The sequence below is a fragment of the Trichomycterus rosablanca genome, chromosome 13, assembly GCF_030014385.1.
Source record: "Trichomycterus rosablanca isolate fTriRos1 chromosome 13, fTriRos1.hap1, whole genome shotgun sequence".
NCBI lineage: Eukaryota > Metazoa > Chordata > Actinopteri > Siluriformes > Trichomycteridae > Trichomycterus > Trichomycterus rosablanca.
The window spans coordinates 177,501-195,000 of NC_086000.1; the positions used below are offsets into that span (position 1 = coordinate 177,501).

Below are 17,500 nucleotides of genomic sequence, written 5' to 3' on the forward strand. Positions count from 1 at the left end.
CAACAATTCATCATCAATAATCTATAATTAATCAATAATTCATCATAATTATAAACAATCAGAATGTTTCTGATTATTGAAATGAAGGTAAGGGGACGGGGGGGGGGGGGGGGGGGGGGGGCTCCACGTGTGTATCAGTATCCTCACTCTAAACAAACTGAAGAGGAGAGCAGAGACTCACTGGGATCTAGACGCAGGAACACGCGGTGAGGTTTAGTGTTCAGAAGGTCTGAGTTTAGTTCCAAACCCGTCAATCACGTGCATCGTAGCCTAGCACGTTTATTTATTTATTTATTTATTTATTTATTTATTTATTATGATTGTAACGTGATGTTTTACATTTTGGTTCCTTCATGACAGGACGGGTCGTTACTGCTTACACAAGATTCATCAGTTCAGGTTTAATATCAAACACAGTCATGAACAGTTCAGTATCTCCAGTTCACCTCACTTACACGCCTCTGTACTGTGGGAGGAAACCAGAGCACCCGGAGGAAACCCACACAGACATGGGGAGAACATGCAAACTCCACACAGAAAGGACCCGGACTGTCCCACCTGGGAATCGATCCCAGCCATGATCATGTTAGCATTTACTCGTTTTTTAAAAGCTACAGAAACACTACGTACTGGAGCTAAACTGGTGTAACTGGTTGTGTGTGTGTGTGGTACAGGTAATGTGAATGAGATCAGATCTTACCTGACATTTAGTGCTGCAGTAGTGAGCCATCTTACACTGAGAACATCTCATCATCCTGTCACCTCTACACACACACACACACACACACACACACACACACACACACAGGATAAACACATAAACACACACACACACACACACACACACAGGATAAACACATAAACACACACACACACACACACACACACACAGGATAAACACATAAACACACACACACACACACACACACACACACACAGGATAAACACACACACATTAAAAACCTCAATGAATTCTCAGCACAGCAGATTTATAGTTCAGTATTTTCAGTTGATCCAGAGTGACGTGCAGGACTGTGACTGTATACAGTTTAAACAATTGAGTGTTAAGGGCCTCGCTTAAGGGCCCAACAGTGGCAACCTGGCAGTGGTGAGGGTTGAACCAGTGACCTTTTGATTACTAGTCCAGTACCTTAACCACAGACATTTTATATTGTAATTGTCAGTGACCCTCACAGACGTTTGGTGGTTTATTGTGACGTGATTCAGGACGAGGAGGAAAGTTTTTAATTTAACCTCCCGGCTGAGAAATCAAACACCTTATTAGCTCAGGTTTAGGGATTAAAGAGAGAGTATAACACCCCCCCCCACACACAAACACACACACACCACACACACACACACACACACACACGAGGGTACAAAGCCGCGAGTCAGTAACCCTGAAAATGAGAAACCCGCTGAAGCAGAACGAGACGGAAACTGAAGCGCTAATTATCACCGATCGCTTCGTCCTGCCTTCATCAGGAATTCATCTCACTCAGCACGGAGGTGTGGATGCACAGATTTACCCACAATCCCCTGCTCCGAGCACCATCCACTTACAGCTCATCCGAGGGTCTCTGTGCAGCACCGTAAATCAGCCAGCAGGGGGCATAACTGCAGCAGTATAAGGAATCCCCTCCGCCAGAGTTACGCCCTCTGCTGGCTGATAGATGGCGCTGCACAGAGACGAGGGATAACGAGGATCGGTGTCTGGAGATGTTCGACTCTCTGACCTTCAGATCGAGCGACACGCTGAACCTCAGGAACCTTCTGAACCCAATTAGATCTGAACACAGGAGGAGGATCAGCAGGCTGGGCACTAACCTACCCCCCCCCCCCCACACACACACACACACACCTCCCCACCGCGAGGGAATCAACAGATTAATACGGAGGAGCACAGAACGTGGAGGAACAATCAGAGCAACTGAAACCAAAACCATCAGAAGCTTTATTAGCAACAGCAGCGTGGCGTATAAAGTCCTTCAGTCATGGACCGAAATCCTCAGTTCCTCCTCACACCAAACATCAGAAGGAAGATCTGAGGAGCTTTGATCACAGACAGGGTCAGGGTCAGAGGTTATCAGTCTCTACAGTCTCTACACGGTGGAGTTTATGCAGAACGATGAGGAAAAAACTTCCAGTGAGTGGCAGTTCTGTCATGAAGTGATGACATGGAGGAACAGCTTAAAGCAGCAGCTTCTACCTAGTATCAGTCTGGTGTTTCTAATACAGCGGCCATTGAGTGGAGTGGATTCACCACTGTTCCACGCCCCCTTTATTTGAAGCTCACTGCTCTCGCTGTGATTCGGTGGAGCTTTAAGACTCTTTCTAACTGATATGGTTTAATAGCGGCTGATAAAACCAAACCCTCACTAATTACACGTGATGAGCTGATTAATTATGTAATCGAACCCTTTACTGGAGGTTTAGTGCACTGTTGGTACTGGATAATTGTGTGTGTGTATGTGTGTGTATATTGTATTATATGTATGTGTGTGTGTGTGTGTGTGTGTATGTGTGTGTGTGTGTGTGTGTGTGTGTGTGTGTGTGTGTGTGTGAATTTGATCTTTAGGCTCATTAGTAATAAACACTGAGCGGCTATAATTACTGCACTTTGATCTCAAACTTCTCTTCCTACACACACACACTAACACACACACTCTCACACACACTCTCACACACACACACACACACACTCATTAAGAGTTGTTTGTAATATCGGTACAGTGAAGTTTAAGCTCTCAGTCATTTCATTTATTTAAATAATAATAATGAATGTGCCCCCCTGTGAGAAACTAATCACCTTCCTCACCTCACATAAGAAGCACTTTTAGCACAACACACTGCTCAATTATACACACACACACACACACACACACACACACACACACACACACACACACACACAATGAAACACATTCTGGAGCTCCGGGAGTTGTTGGAGTTACTGCATGTTTGTAGGTTTTATTCTTTATCAGTGATTGTTATTAATAAAAGTGAATTTTTAATGATAGTTTATACAGAATAAATAATTAAATAAATGATGTAGAAGCTCCGGGCTGAGCAGCTCTGATTCAGAAGAGTAACAGCGCCACCTGCTGTTCTTACAGAGGAAGCGCCACACTGAGGAGCCAGAACACTCAAATAATCAGATTTTAAACTTATTTCTGTTTTACTGCTGTTAACATCATGTTAGTTGTGTTTTAAATAGCACAGATCTGATTATAATCATGACTAGATTAAATTCTGCTCAGAGTTTAAATTAGTGAAACATTTACACACAGAACTGCTGGATCAAGAACTTCAGTTCATCTTCACATCAAACATCAGATCATTAAAGGAAAATCTAAAGGACCGAGTGTTGCATGACAGGCAGACGCTAAAGTTTATACAGAACAGTGTAAAACAAAAATCATCCAGTGAGCGGCAGTTCTGCAGGCAGAAATACCTTGTTGATAAAAGTTTCAGCAAAGCTGCAGTTAGGCAGAAAAACATGTCAGATGTCTCTCTGTATAAGCCAGCTGGGGTCAGAGAGCAGGGTCGGCCATTGTATGATGCTTCTGGAGCAGACAGGGTTAAGGGCCTCGCTCAAGGGCCCAACAATGCATAGCAGAACTTTAGAGTGACAGTCCAAAACTCCACCCACTTGGCTCCCACCGTCCTGGCATTTGGCAGAAACAGCATCAGTGTAAAACCTGATCACTTTATACTGATGATCAACAAGGTGTTTCTGCCTGCTGCTCACTGGATCGTTTCTGTTTTGCACCTTTCTGTATAAACTCAGACTGAAAGCAGCCCGTCAGGTAACAACAACCCTGCAACACTCAACACCACAGAGGAGATTCTCTCTTCAGTCTGAAGTGCAGATGATCTGAAGTTCTGGATCCATGCTTTATTATTATTGTTTATGTCTGATTTTTCACTCTGTGCTGTAGGACGGATGTTCAGGTGAAGGATCAGGTGTGCAGATGTTACTCCTGATGCACCTGTAACAGGTGAAACAGATGTTTAAACGCTCACCTGGTGAGGCAGCTGTGGCAGGTGGATTGGATGAAGGGTTTAGAGACGCAGAAGGAAAAAGGTGCTGCAGAATAAATCAGTTCTCCAGCTCTGATCTCACGAGTTGATCTTAATCCGTTTCCTTTCTTCTCACTGATGAATCTCTGGAATTTACGGCTCATCTTTAATCCTGATGCACACGCTGCAGATCCTGCCATTACTGCCACTACAGCCACCGGCTCTGTCCCAAATACACCTCATTACTACACATAGTGCACTACAGAGGGTACAGGGATGCAACTCTAGTGTACTTCTAGTCTCTGATTTTATATGAACTTGTCATATCTATTCATGTTTATGTCAACGTCGCCAAATGTATCGTTTTAGGGCGTTAAATGATTTAAATTTACTCACACACTTAATGCCTACATCGGAAGAAATATGAGATTTGCGATCAGTCCCAAAAAACAGTGCCTTTACGGTGCTTTATAATGCGCTTTATTTACGCATAAAAACACTACCGAAACGCGAAATTTCTATTTAAATATAAATAAATTGTTTGTGTATTTAATTAAGTATTAGATGATTTAAAAACAAAAGTTACATTGTGTTTTACTAACTAATTTATTCATTCTTAAAACAAATGCTTTATAAGAACTGTTTATAAACACCGTTATGCGCAACTGAGGCGCCGTCGCCGATTAATGACGCAGAAAAAGCGCTGCTGTTTAGTAACGATTGTTTTCGACTTTTAACCCCACCTGTATTCAGACAGACCACGCCCCCCTGCGCTCTGATTGGCTGACAGTTCGAGTTCCCTTCATCCAGTGCACACTACGGCTGCGTTTCAATTAGATAGATAGATTACGTTATTGATCCAAGAAGGAAATTTGTAGAATTACATCATTTAAAAAAAGTTAATAAGAAGATTGACATGTTCTCCCCACGTGTCAACGTGGCTTTCATCTGGGTGCTTCTCGCAAAAAATGCAGGAGGTGGATTGGCTGCCCCTAGGTGGAAGTGAATCAGGTGACTGCGTGAGTGAGTGTGTTCTTTTTGTTGCTTCTTGATCCACTGTGATCCTGACCAGGTCTGAGCGGTCAGTGGTTGTTTAGCGTGGGTCCTGGAGTCCTGGGTTCGATCCTCACCAGCTGTTACTGTTTCTTTCTCAGGATTATTCAGTTAAGCGCACTATTCTTTGGCGGATTGAGACACGTCTGATAAGGCAGCGAATGCTTGTCAGTTATCCAATCAGAGCGCAGTGAGGGCGGGGTTTGTCGGAATACGCGTGTGTTCTGGATGAGTGCGAGTGTGTGAGGAACATGCGTGTTCAATGTCACCCAGCAGCGGAGTGTGAGTGTGTTGTGCAGGATGAAGATCAGATCCAAACTTTTCACTCTCCAGCATCATCTCATCACTTCATCTTAATAATTCAGGTCTGTATTATAATAATTATTAATATAAGTGATCGTCTGATTAGCTGCTCGCGTTAGCTTAGCACGTGAAGTTTATTAGATGTGTTTATATGATCAGACTCTGATGAATCTGATGTTCTGTGTTCTGATTCTGTTATACAACTATACAGGTCTAGATCAGATCACAGTCCAGTTTACCAGCAGTGGTTTGATGGGAAAACGTATTTGGCCACCTAAAAGCTCATGATCAGGTGTCCACATACTTCTGGTGAGCAATAAAAGCAGAATAATTATTGATGTGAGGAAGAAAACAAGTAAAAGAATGAAGAAAGAACTTGTAATAATGAGAAGGACACAGAATCTCCAGTAGTAAGTTCTGAATCAGTACCTGAACGTGTTTGTGTCTCTCTCTCCTCAGCAGCAGCAGTGAGGATCCATCATGGCATCAGTCTGTGGTGGTTCCAGGTTCCTGGTTCTCTCGGTTCGGGTTCTGTTCGGACCGGGTCGCTCTGCACCAGTAACCAGATCTCTGTCCTCATCGGCACCACACTGTTCCCATGATTCCTTCCCCTCCAGTACCAGGAGAAGCCCGGGGACACGGGGGGGCAGTTCCTCAGACAGAGCCCGCAGGAACCTCTCCGCCGCCGCCGCCAGTTTCCTGAACCAGCAGCGTCCGCTCAGCCGCTACGACCCGCTGGATCTGGGTGAGCTGGAGGAGAACACGCGGAAAGCTCTGGCCTGTAAACACCTGAGACGCTTCATCGTGGATCCGGCTCTGGCCAGGCTGGTGACCGATCATCTGACGGCAGATATCGAGGAGGGCAAAGCCGTCATCTTCGAGTGCAACCCAGGTACGAGCTCAATGGTGCTGGGAGCACTGGGAGAGATCCACGGGGAGAGCTCCAGTTCCACAAGTACATTTCTCTGTAAACAATCTGTAAAGGTGCAGTGAGTAAATGTACATCTTATGAGGTGAACAGGGTTTCTGAGTCTGCCATGTTTGCGTTTGAGATAGAAACACCAACGTACGATCCCAGAAACACCAAACCCACAGCGAAGTACGGTGGTGGGTGCTCTATAATAACTGTGCACTGACCCCAGCTTCCTATCCTTCATCATCATCATCGTGTGTGTGTGTGTGTGTGTGTGTGTGTGTGTGTGTGTGTGTGTGTGTGTGTGTGTGTGCAGGACCTGGAGTGTTAACCAGAACGCTGCTGAACTGTGGCGCTCACAGAGTGGTGGCGCTAGAGAGCGATAAACCCTTCCTCCCCGACCTGCAGGTAAAGACGCTTCAGATTCCTTCACCCAGGAGGAAACGGTCTAAAGCACACCATCCTCTAATCAGTCCTGTGTGTGTGTGTGTGTGTGTGCGTGCGTGCGTGCGTGCGTGTGTGTGTTACAGGAGTTAGAGAGTAAACTGGACGGTCAGTTGGAGGTGGTGCACTGTGATTTCTTTAAGCTGGACCCGATTGGACAGGGCAGTATGAAGCCCCCGGTCATGTTCTCTGAGAAGCTCTTCACTGATCTGGGGATCTCTGAGGTTCCCTGGACTGCAGGTGGGTCACACCAGAACATTTTGGGACAGGAGCTGAAGTTCTAATGCAGTCATGCTTGTGTAAGAAGCACTTAGAAGCAATATGGGGCGAGATCAGAGTTTCACCATCTACTGTCCATAATATTATTGAAAAATCGATAGAATCTGGGCGTGTAACAGACGAGACTGAGAATCAAATTAAGCAAACGCTAAAACTCTGACCAAACACGATCCACACTATTATGTGTGTGTGTGTTTAACGTATGTGTAACTTGTGTGTGTGTGTGTGTGTGTGTGTGTGTGTGTGTGTGTGTGTGTGTGTGTGTGTAGACGTCCCGGTGAAGGTGTTGGGGATTTTCTCTCAGAGGAACGAGAGGAACCTGCTGTGGAAGCTCATCTACTCTCTGTTCCAGCGCCAGTCGGTGTTCCGATACGGCCGAGTGGAGCTCATCATGTTCATCAGTGAGAGAGAGTACACTGTACGAGTCTCACACACACACACACACACTCACACACACTCATCATGTTCATCAGTGAGAGAGAGTACACTGTACGAGTCTCACACACACACACACACACTCACACACACTCATCATGTTCATCAGTGAGAGAGAGTACACTGTAAGTCTCTCACACACACATTATACACACACACACACACACACACACACACACACACACACACTCACACACACTCATCATGTTCATCAGTGAGAGAGAGTACACTGTAAGAGTCTCTCACACACACATTATACACACACACACAGACATTATATACAGACGTTATTAAACGTCTGTGTGTATATATAAATATATATATAATGTGTGTGTGTATATAATGTGTGTGTGTGTGTGTGTGTGTGTATATAATGTGTGTGTGTGTGTGTGTGTGTGTATATAATGTGTGTGTGTGTATAGAAGCTGGTCTCCAGACCCGGTGATAACAGGAACTATCAGGCTCTCAGCGCTCTCTGGCAGATGTCATGTGACATCGAGCTGCTTCATCAGGTCAGAATCTCAGATGAATTGATGTTGTTACCTGGTAACGATGTGGGCGTGGCTGAAACACCTAACGAGAACACACAGTCAGTGACTGCGCTCAGGTTCCTGTGTGTGTGTGTGTGTGTGTGTGTGTGTGTGTGTGTGTGTAGGAACCGTGGTCGTCTTTTGTGACGACGTCGAAGAACGGAGGACTGGCCATCCCCAAAAGCAGCGTGAGTCCCATCATCCACCACACGGCCAGAACACGTCCCAATACTTCTGACCACACCCATGATTCTGTGTTAGTTTAACCCCCCTTGTGCTTTGTGCTTTAGCATGTTCCTAACGAGCACCTGTGTTTGGTGAGGATGACGCCGCGGGAGGATTTCTTCACCGGTCCCGTCACGCCCTTCAACAGCAGCACGCTGGTGATGATGGTCAAACAGTGTCTCGCCAAGCGCCGCTGCAGACTCATCGACAAGCTCAAGTACGGCATCACACACACACACACACACACACACACACACACACACACACGCGGCTCTGAACTCACCCGGTCAAGGTCTCATCTTTAAAAATAATATCGATATTTGATATTGGTATTTTGGGGCAGAAGGGTAAAACAGAACCCAGAAGGATTCTGACTGACACAGAATTTAGTGGACAGCCTTCATATTAACAGAAAAGGTTTGATTCTGGAATGTCCAGCGTTCTCGTGGTTTGGCACTGTGGTGTATTTTGCTGGCGTACCCTCAGCTCAGGGGTGCAGGAGGAGCTGGCGGAGTGAACGTGTGCTCCTCTGTCCCACAGTTCCTGGAGCTCGGGGAGCGGGCGGGACGTCCTGCTGCAGATGGGGCTGTACGAGGACGTGCTGACGGGACAGGTCTACCCCGGCGAGTACAAGCGGCTGTTCGAGCTGATGGAGAGATCTGAGGAGTTCACACAGAGCTGGCTGTACGAGGAGATCCTGGAGAACACCAAGAACACCGGCTGTGGATAAACACGCGCGCACGCTAATGCTAACCTGCACAGAGACGCTCGCGGGCCGGGGCGGAGCGATACGATACGGAACGATACACTGTGATGATGATGATGGTACCGCTGATTCAGCTTCATCCTGCATCATCACAACACCAACAGTTCAAAAGTATCTGGACACTACTATAAATATATAACCTTATTTTTATTTACAGAAATACATTAAATAATAAACAAGTCCACACTTCTACTGATCAATCAAACTACAAGAGCAAAAGTTTGTGGACGCCTCACATTAATACACAGTCGCTGCTCATTTGTTCACTGTGAGAGCTTTCTACAGGATCTGGAAACATGACTGCAGGGATTTAGTATCAATTACAATGAAGTCTCCATGTTAGTCCACATACCTTTAACTGTGCTGTCCATCACTAACTGTTACTGTTTACTTCTACACATTAAAGTAAGGTGTGGGTTAAATGCTCCTCGTAGCGCGTGTGCAGTCGATTAGCAGGACGCTACAAAGCTAACGCTGCTAATGAACTATAAACGCCTGTGAGCTGCAGCTGAGTGTTCTGAACATCGCTGGTCTGGAGCGTTACTGATACTGAGACGTGGGTTTGAATTATTGTGATATATGGTAGAAGTGATAATCAGGACAGACCTCCAGCTCTACTGCAGTAACTCATCAGTGTTCAGGATTCATCAGAATGATTTAATAAATATAATAAATATAAAATACGTTTCTCATGAGAATTCTGATGTTTTTTTTCTTTTTGTTAATTTATAAAAACATTAAATATAAATTTGTAATAAAGTTTAAATGTAATAAAACGTGTTTGGTGTTTTTATTGGTGGATTTATTCAGTACCGGTCATGCAGGTGCTCATGGGAAATGTAGTTTATTAAGTAAGGGCTTCTCACCTAGCAAGTGTCCCGTCCAGAGAGTCCCAGCTCCTGAGTTTGAGTCTCAGTTGTGTCTGAGGAAGGGAAGGTGGGACGGAGTCTCTCCTCATTACTGCTGCAGCAGCGCCTCCTGCTGTCTGGTTCAGGTAAAGAAAGTCACATTAAGTTCGCTGTACCTGGACAGAATCGGAGAGAGTGGGTGCTAGTCTTCCTACCGACATGTGGGTTCAGGCAGTGATGTTGGACTCAATGCAATCGATGTTCCAATTCATCCCACAGCTGTTCATTAGTGTTGAGGTCACACCAACACATCAAACCAAACCCGGTTTACAGAGCTCACTGTGTGTGTGTGTGTCCTCCCACCTCCCAAACACATGCAGTAGGTGGATTGACTTCTCTAAATTGGCCCTAAATAAGAGTAAATGATTCTGTGTGTGATTACTGAACTCAGTTCTGCAGTACGTGTCCCCTCCTTGTGTGTGTGTGTGTGTGTGTGTGTGTGTGTGTGAGCATTATGAATAAATAAATGAGCTTGGTGAAAGTGATCTGCTCTCCTAGTTCATGTTACGCTACATACATCCAGCTTCACTAACACACACACACACACACAGTACAGGATCATGACGGCGAGAGACTGTGTGAGAGTAGCAGTGAGAGTTCGACCCTTCAACAAGGTCTAAAATTATTATTATTATTATTATTATTATTATTATTATTATTATTATTATTACTGGTACAAAGACGTGGCTGGAGTTGTTACACATCACAGAGGAACGTGCTAGTCTGTGGTTCTGCTCGGCCGGTGTGGAAGGTCGACTGGGTTTCATCACATGTTGATCTATTCTGCCCTCTGCTGGCTGGTCGAGGTGCCTGCATTATTGGGGGGGGGGGGGGGGTGTTGAGGAGCTTAACGTGACTCTCCATACGTGATACAGCTCTCTAGCGGTGAAGGACTGAGGGTCGTTTGATAGTCTGTGGATCTTCTTGACCAGCGCAGGAGTGAAAAGTGGCAAGAAAATTACAATTGGGAAGTGGAAATGACTAAAGTAGTAGAATTCAGAATGTAGCTAACAGCTCAGTGTGTGTGTGTGTGTGTGTGTGTGTATGTGTGTGTGCAGAGAGAGAGGGATGCTGGGAGTCGCTGTATCGTTTCTATGAACGCTAACACCATCAGTATTCAGGATCCGCGCGCTCAGCAGCACCAGCGAACGTTCACCTTCGATTTAGCGTTCTGGTCTCACAGCGGCTTCGTGAGGAGGTCAGACGGACTTCTGGTTCCTGAGGAGGACGGCGGCCGCTACGCTGACCAGGTAACACAACAAACCTTCCCCATGTTTTGGATGGGACTGCGGGATTTCTAACAGCAGATTCAGGGTCCACACAGAAAATACAGTTCCATCATCCACCAGCAGGCGGCGCCAGACACAAACACCTGAAACACTGTGATTATGTGTGAATGAATCTGAATCTGGACCAGTTCAGTTCGTTTCCACTAAAAAAAGCTTCTGAACGTGGCTAAGGTACTGGACTAGTAACCAGAAGGTCGCTGCCAGGTTGCTGCTGTTGGGCCCTTGAGCAAGGCCCTTAAACCTCAATTGCTTAGACTGTATACTGTAACTGTAATATAAGTTGCTTTGAATAAAGGCGTCTGCTAAATACTGAAAATGTACAAAAATGTAAATATGAACTGTGAACCTTCGTGTGTGTGTGTGTGTGTGTGTGTTATTTGCTCAGGTGAGTGTGTTTGCGGGTGTGGGACAGGGCATCGTGGAGAACGCTCTGCTGGGGTACAATGCCACCCTGCTGGCGTACGGACAGACCGGCTCCGGGAAGAGCTACTCCATGATGGGCTTCGGGGCCAACAAGGGCCTCGTCCCAAATCTGTGCTGCTCGCTCTTCAGCTTCATCACAGCCAATCAGGAGAAACGCCAGTGCCAGGTCTCACTCTGTCTGTGTCTGTGTCTGTGTCTGTGTGTCTGTGTGTTTTATTACACAGCATGAGCCGGTATGTTCTGATAATACTTTTTTGGGCAACTAAACAAGGACATTCCAGGTGTCTCCTCGTCTCTTTTAAGCAATGTTGAGTTCGAGTCTCTATAAACGTTTAGCCGTGTGTAGCTGTGGTCTGATGGTCTGTGTGGTCTGATTTCAGGTCTTCTTCAGTATGCTGGAAATCTACAACGAGCAGGTAACATCATTAACTCACCCACTCACCCACTCACTCACCCACCCACTTACTCACCCACCCACCCACTCACTCACTCACTCACTCACCCACTCACTCACTCACTCACTCACTCACTCACTCACCCACCCACTTACTCACCCACCCACTCACTCACTCACTCACCCACCCACCCACCCACTCACTCACCCACCCACCCACCCACCCACCCACCCACTCACTCACCCACCCACTCACTCACCCACCCACCCACTCACTCACCCACTCACTCACCCACCCACCCACTCACTCACCCACTCACTCACTCACTCACTCACTCACCCACCCACTCACTCACCCACTCACCCACTCACTCACTCACCCACCCACCCACTCACCCACCCACTCACTCACCCACCCACTCACCCACTCACTCACTCACCCACCCACTTACTCACCCACCCACCCACTCACTCACTCACTCACTCACCCACTCACCCACCCACTCACCCACCCACTCACTCACTCACCCACTCACTCACTCACCCACTCACTCACTCACCCACTCACTCACCCACTCACTCACGCACTCACTCACCCACTCACTCACTCACTCACTCACCCACTTACTCACCCACCCACTTACTCACCCACCCACTTACTCACCCACCCACCCACTCACTCACTCACTCACTCACCCACCCACCCACTCACTCACCCACCCACCCACTCACTCACCCACTCACTCACCCACTCACCCACTCACCCACTCACTCACTCACTCACCCACTCACTCACCCACTCACTCACCCACTCACTCACTCACTCACCCACTCACTCACCCACTCACTCACTCACCCACTCACTCACTCACCCACTCACTCATCCTTCTACTCACACATATCTCAGTAACACTGATGAAGCTGCTCAAACCAGCACACGTTTATCTCAAGATACGAGGTTTCGGTGGTCATGCTTAGAGGGCGTGGCAGTCTCGTTGGTCCACAGCTCATTGGATTTTGTACTGTGTCCTTGGGAATTTATGACCACTGGGGTCAGTGATTGATAGGAGTGATAGGAGGGCGTGGCTGGTAAAATACTCACATGTCCCTCCTTCCAGTCATTCTTGGTTATGTAGCTTAATGAACCAATGAGCTCTGAGCCTTAACATGTACAGAGGAACACACTACACTCTCTGTACTCCTCCACCACTCCTGCTGATACCTTAAGCAGCCAGTAATCAGAGGGAGGCGCTGTTACAGCAGAATGAGGAGATTCACCGTCCACCCTTTCGTCTTTTAGACATGACCAGTTCCTTAGGGTGGGTGCCAAACCAGACCGGTGACACCGTGGAGACTGTAACTTGTGCCTGGACTGGCGGAGTTATATAGCTCACTTCCTGTTGAAAGAAGGAACCAGTTCAGACCAGTTCAGACCAGTAGGATGATAACCAGTTGAGCCAGTGGTTTATGTTACCATGTCATGTAGGTGATGGACCTGTTATCCCGACCGCCCCGCTCCCCCGGCGGTCTGCGTGTACGTGAGGATCAGCAGCGTGGGTTTTACGTGGAGGGCTTGAGGAGGGTGGCGTGTGACGGCGCCCTACAGGTGGAGCAGCTGATGGAGCAGGGTACTCGAACCCGCACCACCGCCACCACCAACATGAACGCCAACAGCAGCCGCTCACACATGATCATCATCCTACAGTTCAAACAGGTAACTCCTCAAATCCATGTGCTGGAAGTTCTTCTTATCTAAACATCTCTCAGATCCTTCCTTCAGTTCCTGAGGTGGATTTTGTCTCCTCAGATCTTCTGTAGAGAGTGCATCACCAAGGAATCCAACATTAACCTGGTGGACCTGGCAGGAAGTGAACGACAGAGATCTTCAGGGTCTGAGGTGGATCGTCTGAGGGAAGGAACCGCCATCAACCTCAGCCTCACCACGCTGGGTAACGTCATCAGGTCCGAAACCACAACACACATGATCACAGCTCCATCTGATACACGATGGGCGCCACGACCTCAGAACTTCAGACAGGATGAGAAGGGTCACCGTTACGTTCTTCAGAGCTCCCAACAGAACGTGATGAATCCAGTATGCTAACGTTTAGCGTATCTGCTTCTGTTTGTAGCGCTTTAGCAGAAGTGGCTCTGGGGAGGAGATCCATCTACATTCCTTACAGAGACTCGGTCCTGACCAAACTCCTGCAGTCGGCACTCGGGGGGAACAGCCGCACCGCCATGGTGAGGGTTTCATTCCCTAATCTACCAAACTGATCCTCCAGATGTTGATCTACACTGGAATCAGAGCAGCAGCACCGACATGAAGACGTGAGAAGCTTAGAATAACAAAATAAACGTTTGTTCTGTTTCTCTATTTTCAGATCGCGACCCTCAGTCCTGCTGATATTTGTTACGAGGAGTCGCTTTCCACCCTGAGATACGCCGAGCGGTGCGGCCATCACCTCACTACACACACAACCATTTTATTACATAAACACACACACACACACACACACACTCACACACACACACACACACACACTCACACACTCACACACTCACACACATACACACACTCTCACACACACACACACACACTCACACACACACACACACACACTCACACACTCACAATCTTTATATTCACCAATAAAACTAAACCAGGGGCGCTGGGGTGGTGCAGCACCAAACTCTCACTCCTGTTCTGCACATGCTCAGATCGTCTCAATCGCTCCTCCCTGAATCTATCACTAAAACCTCGACCTGCTCTGTCCCTCTGACAACCTCAGAGCCTAACTACGGGCACGTAGACTCTCCCAAACATAAATCAGTCATTCTGCTCTTCTCAGGGCCAAGAGGATCCAGAACAAGGCCGTGGTGAACGAGGGCCCAACGGAGAGGCTGGTTAAAGAACTGAAGGCTGAAAATGCTAAACTGCTGCTGAGGCTGAACAAACTGGACCAGGAGGGTCGACAGGCAGATCAGGAGACGAGTACCGACCCATAACATCTATCAATAAATACTTTATTATTTACAATAAAATGTTTTTAATAGTTGTGTAAAATGTTTACCTCAGAGTTCACATGGATCAGCAGCTATGTATGGACAATGTGGCAGTGACAGTATACTGTCAAAGCAATTGAAGGTTAAGGGCCTTGCTCAAGGGCCCAACAGTGGCAACCTGGTAGTGGTGGAGCTTAAACCAGCGACCTTTTGATTACTAGTCCAGTACCTTAACCACTAGGCTACAGCTGCTGCAGTACTGCAGTGATGATGTAGTAATAATGCAGTAATAATGTAGTAATGATGTGGTAATGATGTGGTATTTTATTACTGTAGCTTCATGTGAGGTCCTGAAGTGATGGATGAACGTTCATGAAGTAAAAATGATCATAAACATGTAATAACTGAATATTTACGTCGTGTTTATGCTCATATTTCTGTGTGTAGAAGATCTGAGACGTTTATTAACTCATAACGAGCTGCAGATTCGAGCCATACAGACTCTGTGGGAGCAGCACCTACAGGAAGCTCTACAGGACTGGGAGAGCCAGTACACTACCATCACACAGGTCACTATATATAATACATACATACATACTGTACATACATACAGGGTCTGTGTGAGAACCTAGCTCTCTCTCTACTCACACACATTTCCCATCATCCTACACTCCCGAGAACAGGGCATGTCTAAATTCGACTCCTTAAAATGCTCCTAGTAGAGCCTCTAAATAATCTGATTATGAGCTCCAGGTCTTATAGAATCCTTTTAGGTAGGTATAGGCAGCAGGGCAGGTCACTAGGTTTTCACACAGACCCACAGTTTTGCATCCTTTCTCCCAGTTTAGTCATTTCCAATTCCCTAGCCCAATTCCCTAGGCTGCTTGCACCGCCCCCCAGGTAGATGGTGGTGAGGCAGGGTACTTTCAGGGCTGGATGTTGTTTATAGTTCTCTTGTTTGCTGATTCTGTTCGGTCATAAACAGCAACTTACACACAAAATAAACTTGTACATGAGCGCCCCCTTCTGGAGGCTTTATGTTACACCTTGTAAACCACAGTGGGACCAGATCGAGACTAGGGTTCTGTGTTTCTTTCTGACTATTCATCTGTCCGTCACGTCTTCAGGAGAGGAGGATGATGCAGATGTTCCCGTACATGCTGAACATTAATGAGGACGTTCAGCTCTCTGGAGTCATCAAGCTTTTCCTCCAGGAGGGTGAGTGAGAACATCATGGTGAGATCTTCATCACGCTCAGAGTTTATCTTCACGTTCTGAACCTCTGACTGTGTTTGTATGAAGGTGACTGGGACGTGGGGTTGGCGAACGGTTCCTCTAAATCCATCTGCATCAGAGGTCTGGGGTGAGTTCTGATCTACACCCACTGGCCACTTTATTAGGAACACCTTTACACCTGCTCGATCATGTAAGGATCCAACCAGCCAATCACACGGCAGCAGCACAGACTGCTCCAGATCCAGATCTTCAGTCCATCAAACATCAGAATGAAGAAACTGATCTGAGGGACCTGTTGGTACCAGACCAACTGGTTTGAGTTCATCAGAACCTGCTGCTGCTGCTGCTGGTCTTGAATCTGAACAGTCTGTAGAGTTTATACAGGTACAATGGAAAAAACATCCAGTAGGCAGCAGTTCTGAGATTAAGAGCTCAAGTTAAAACCAATTAACCAAATGCAAGCCTGATCATGTGACCTCTGGTCCTCGTTTTCAATTACACTGTGATAGTTATGCGCTAGTGTTTGTGTTGCAGTATCCAGGACCGACACGCTATCTTCTCCAATCACCAGCGACAAGTGACCGTCACTCCAGTGTCGGGGTCAAAAATCACAGTCAACGGTGCGACCATAACCCACACCACCGAGCTCCGGCACCTGGTGATCATTACTACATCTGTATTACATACATAATATAATAATACTGCAAACCTGCAGTCCAGAAATGTTGGGACAGGGTGTGAAAGGCTAACAGAAGCATAGAGCATCTTGTTTTATCTCTGGATTTAATGAATCTTTTGATAATATTATGCACTGTAGAGGGTAAAAAATGTAAATTTTTCAGTGTATGGTGTTCAGGTGTTATGCTATAGTTATTTATTATAAGTGGTATTTGATCTCTCAGGACCGCCTGATCCTGGGTTCTAACAGCACCTTCCTGTTTATGGGGTTCCCGTCGGAGCGAGCGGGCGAGGACTGGAGCCAGTACGATTACGATTATTTCCAGTCTGAAGTGGCAGCAGCTGAAGGGATCGACCTCCGTACGCTGTGTGATCCCCGCAGCCAGAGTACGTACACCGTCTGATATACCATATATATATATATATATACATACGACCGCTAGACAGGTCAGGGGTGTCGCTCAGAGCCAGTTTAAGCTTCAGGTACCAAGATTTGTAGAAGTACACAGTACATGGAACAGTGGTCTTTCTACATCAAGCTGACATGATCCAACAAACAAATCTACCCGGTGTCACTGTCCATAATCAAGCAGGC

The 17,500-nt window shown here is 46.7% G+C and overlaps 3 protein-coding genes across 4 annotated transcripts in view; 2 read left to right on the forward strand and 1 right to left on the reverse strand.

The window, feature by feature from the left end:
- smyd3 (SET and MYND domain containing 3) overlaps positions 1-4,202 on the reverse strand; it is a 28,220-nt gene extending 24,018 nt beyond the window's left edge. Inside the window, exons 1-2 of the mRNA XM_063006934.1 lie at positions 4,027-4,202; positions 701-764 (exon numbers count right to left, since the gene is read on the reverse strand). Of these exons, the coding sequence (XP_062863004.1) occupies positions 701-764; positions 4,027-4,187 (225 nt within the window). The 5' untranslated portion in view covers positions 4,188-4,202. The remainder of the gene's footprint in view (positions 1-700; positions 765-4,026) is intronic.
- A 986-nt stretch (positions 4,203-5,188) lies between these two features.
- Positions 5,189-9,747, forward strand: tfb2m (transcription factor B2, mitochondrial). 2 transcript variants are annotated; one of them, XM_063007875.1, is made up of 10 exons: positions 5,189-5,441; positions 5,591-5,688; positions 5,839-6,271; positions 6,609-6,700; positions 6,823-6,976; positions 7,285-7,433; positions 7,873-7,962; positions 8,106-8,168; positions 8,271-8,422; positions 8,746-9,747. In XM_063007875.1, exons 3-10 carry the CDS (start codon positions 5,860-5,862, stop codon positions 8,933-8,935), a joined length of 1,302 nt encoding a protein of 433 aa, XP_062863945.1. In that variant the 5' UTR covers positions 5,189-5,441; positions 5,591-5,688; positions 5,839-5,859; the 3' UTR covers positions 8,936-9,747. The 2 variants fall into 2 exon arrangements, with proteins under 2 accessions (XP_062863945.1, XP_062863946.1); XM_063007876.1 differs by having other exon boundaries at positions 5,842-6,271.
- A 692-nt stretch (positions 9,748-10,439) lies between these two features.
- Positions 10,440-17,500, forward strand: part of kif28 (kinesin family member 28) — an 11,888-nt gene continuing 4,827 nt past the window's right edge. Inside the window, exons 1-14 of the mRNA XM_063006805.1 lie at positions 10,440-10,493; positions 10,938-11,129; positions 11,554-11,757; positions 11,972-12,007; positions 13,472-13,699; positions 13,793-13,947; positions 14,118-14,229; positions 14,370-14,437; positions 14,838-14,980; positions 15,439-15,560; positions 16,119-16,209; positions 16,294-16,354; positions 16,762-16,885; positions 17,130-17,292. Coding sequence (XP_062862875.1) covers positions 10,440-10,493; positions 10,938-11,129; positions 11,554-11,757; positions 11,972-12,007; positions 13,472-13,699; positions 13,793-13,947; positions 14,118-14,229; positions 14,370-14,437; positions 14,838-14,980; positions 15,439-15,560; positions 16,119-16,209; positions 16,294-16,354; positions 16,762-16,885; positions 17,130-17,292 — 1,753 coding nt within the window. The remainder of the gene's footprint in view (positions 10,494-10,937; positions 11,130-11,553; positions 11,758-11,971; positions 12,008-13,471; positions 13,700-13,792; positions 13,948-14,117; positions 14,230-14,369; positions 14,438-14,837; positions 14,981-15,438; positions 15,561-16,118; positions 16,210-16,293; positions 16,355-16,761; positions 16,886-17,129; positions 17,293-17,500) is intronic.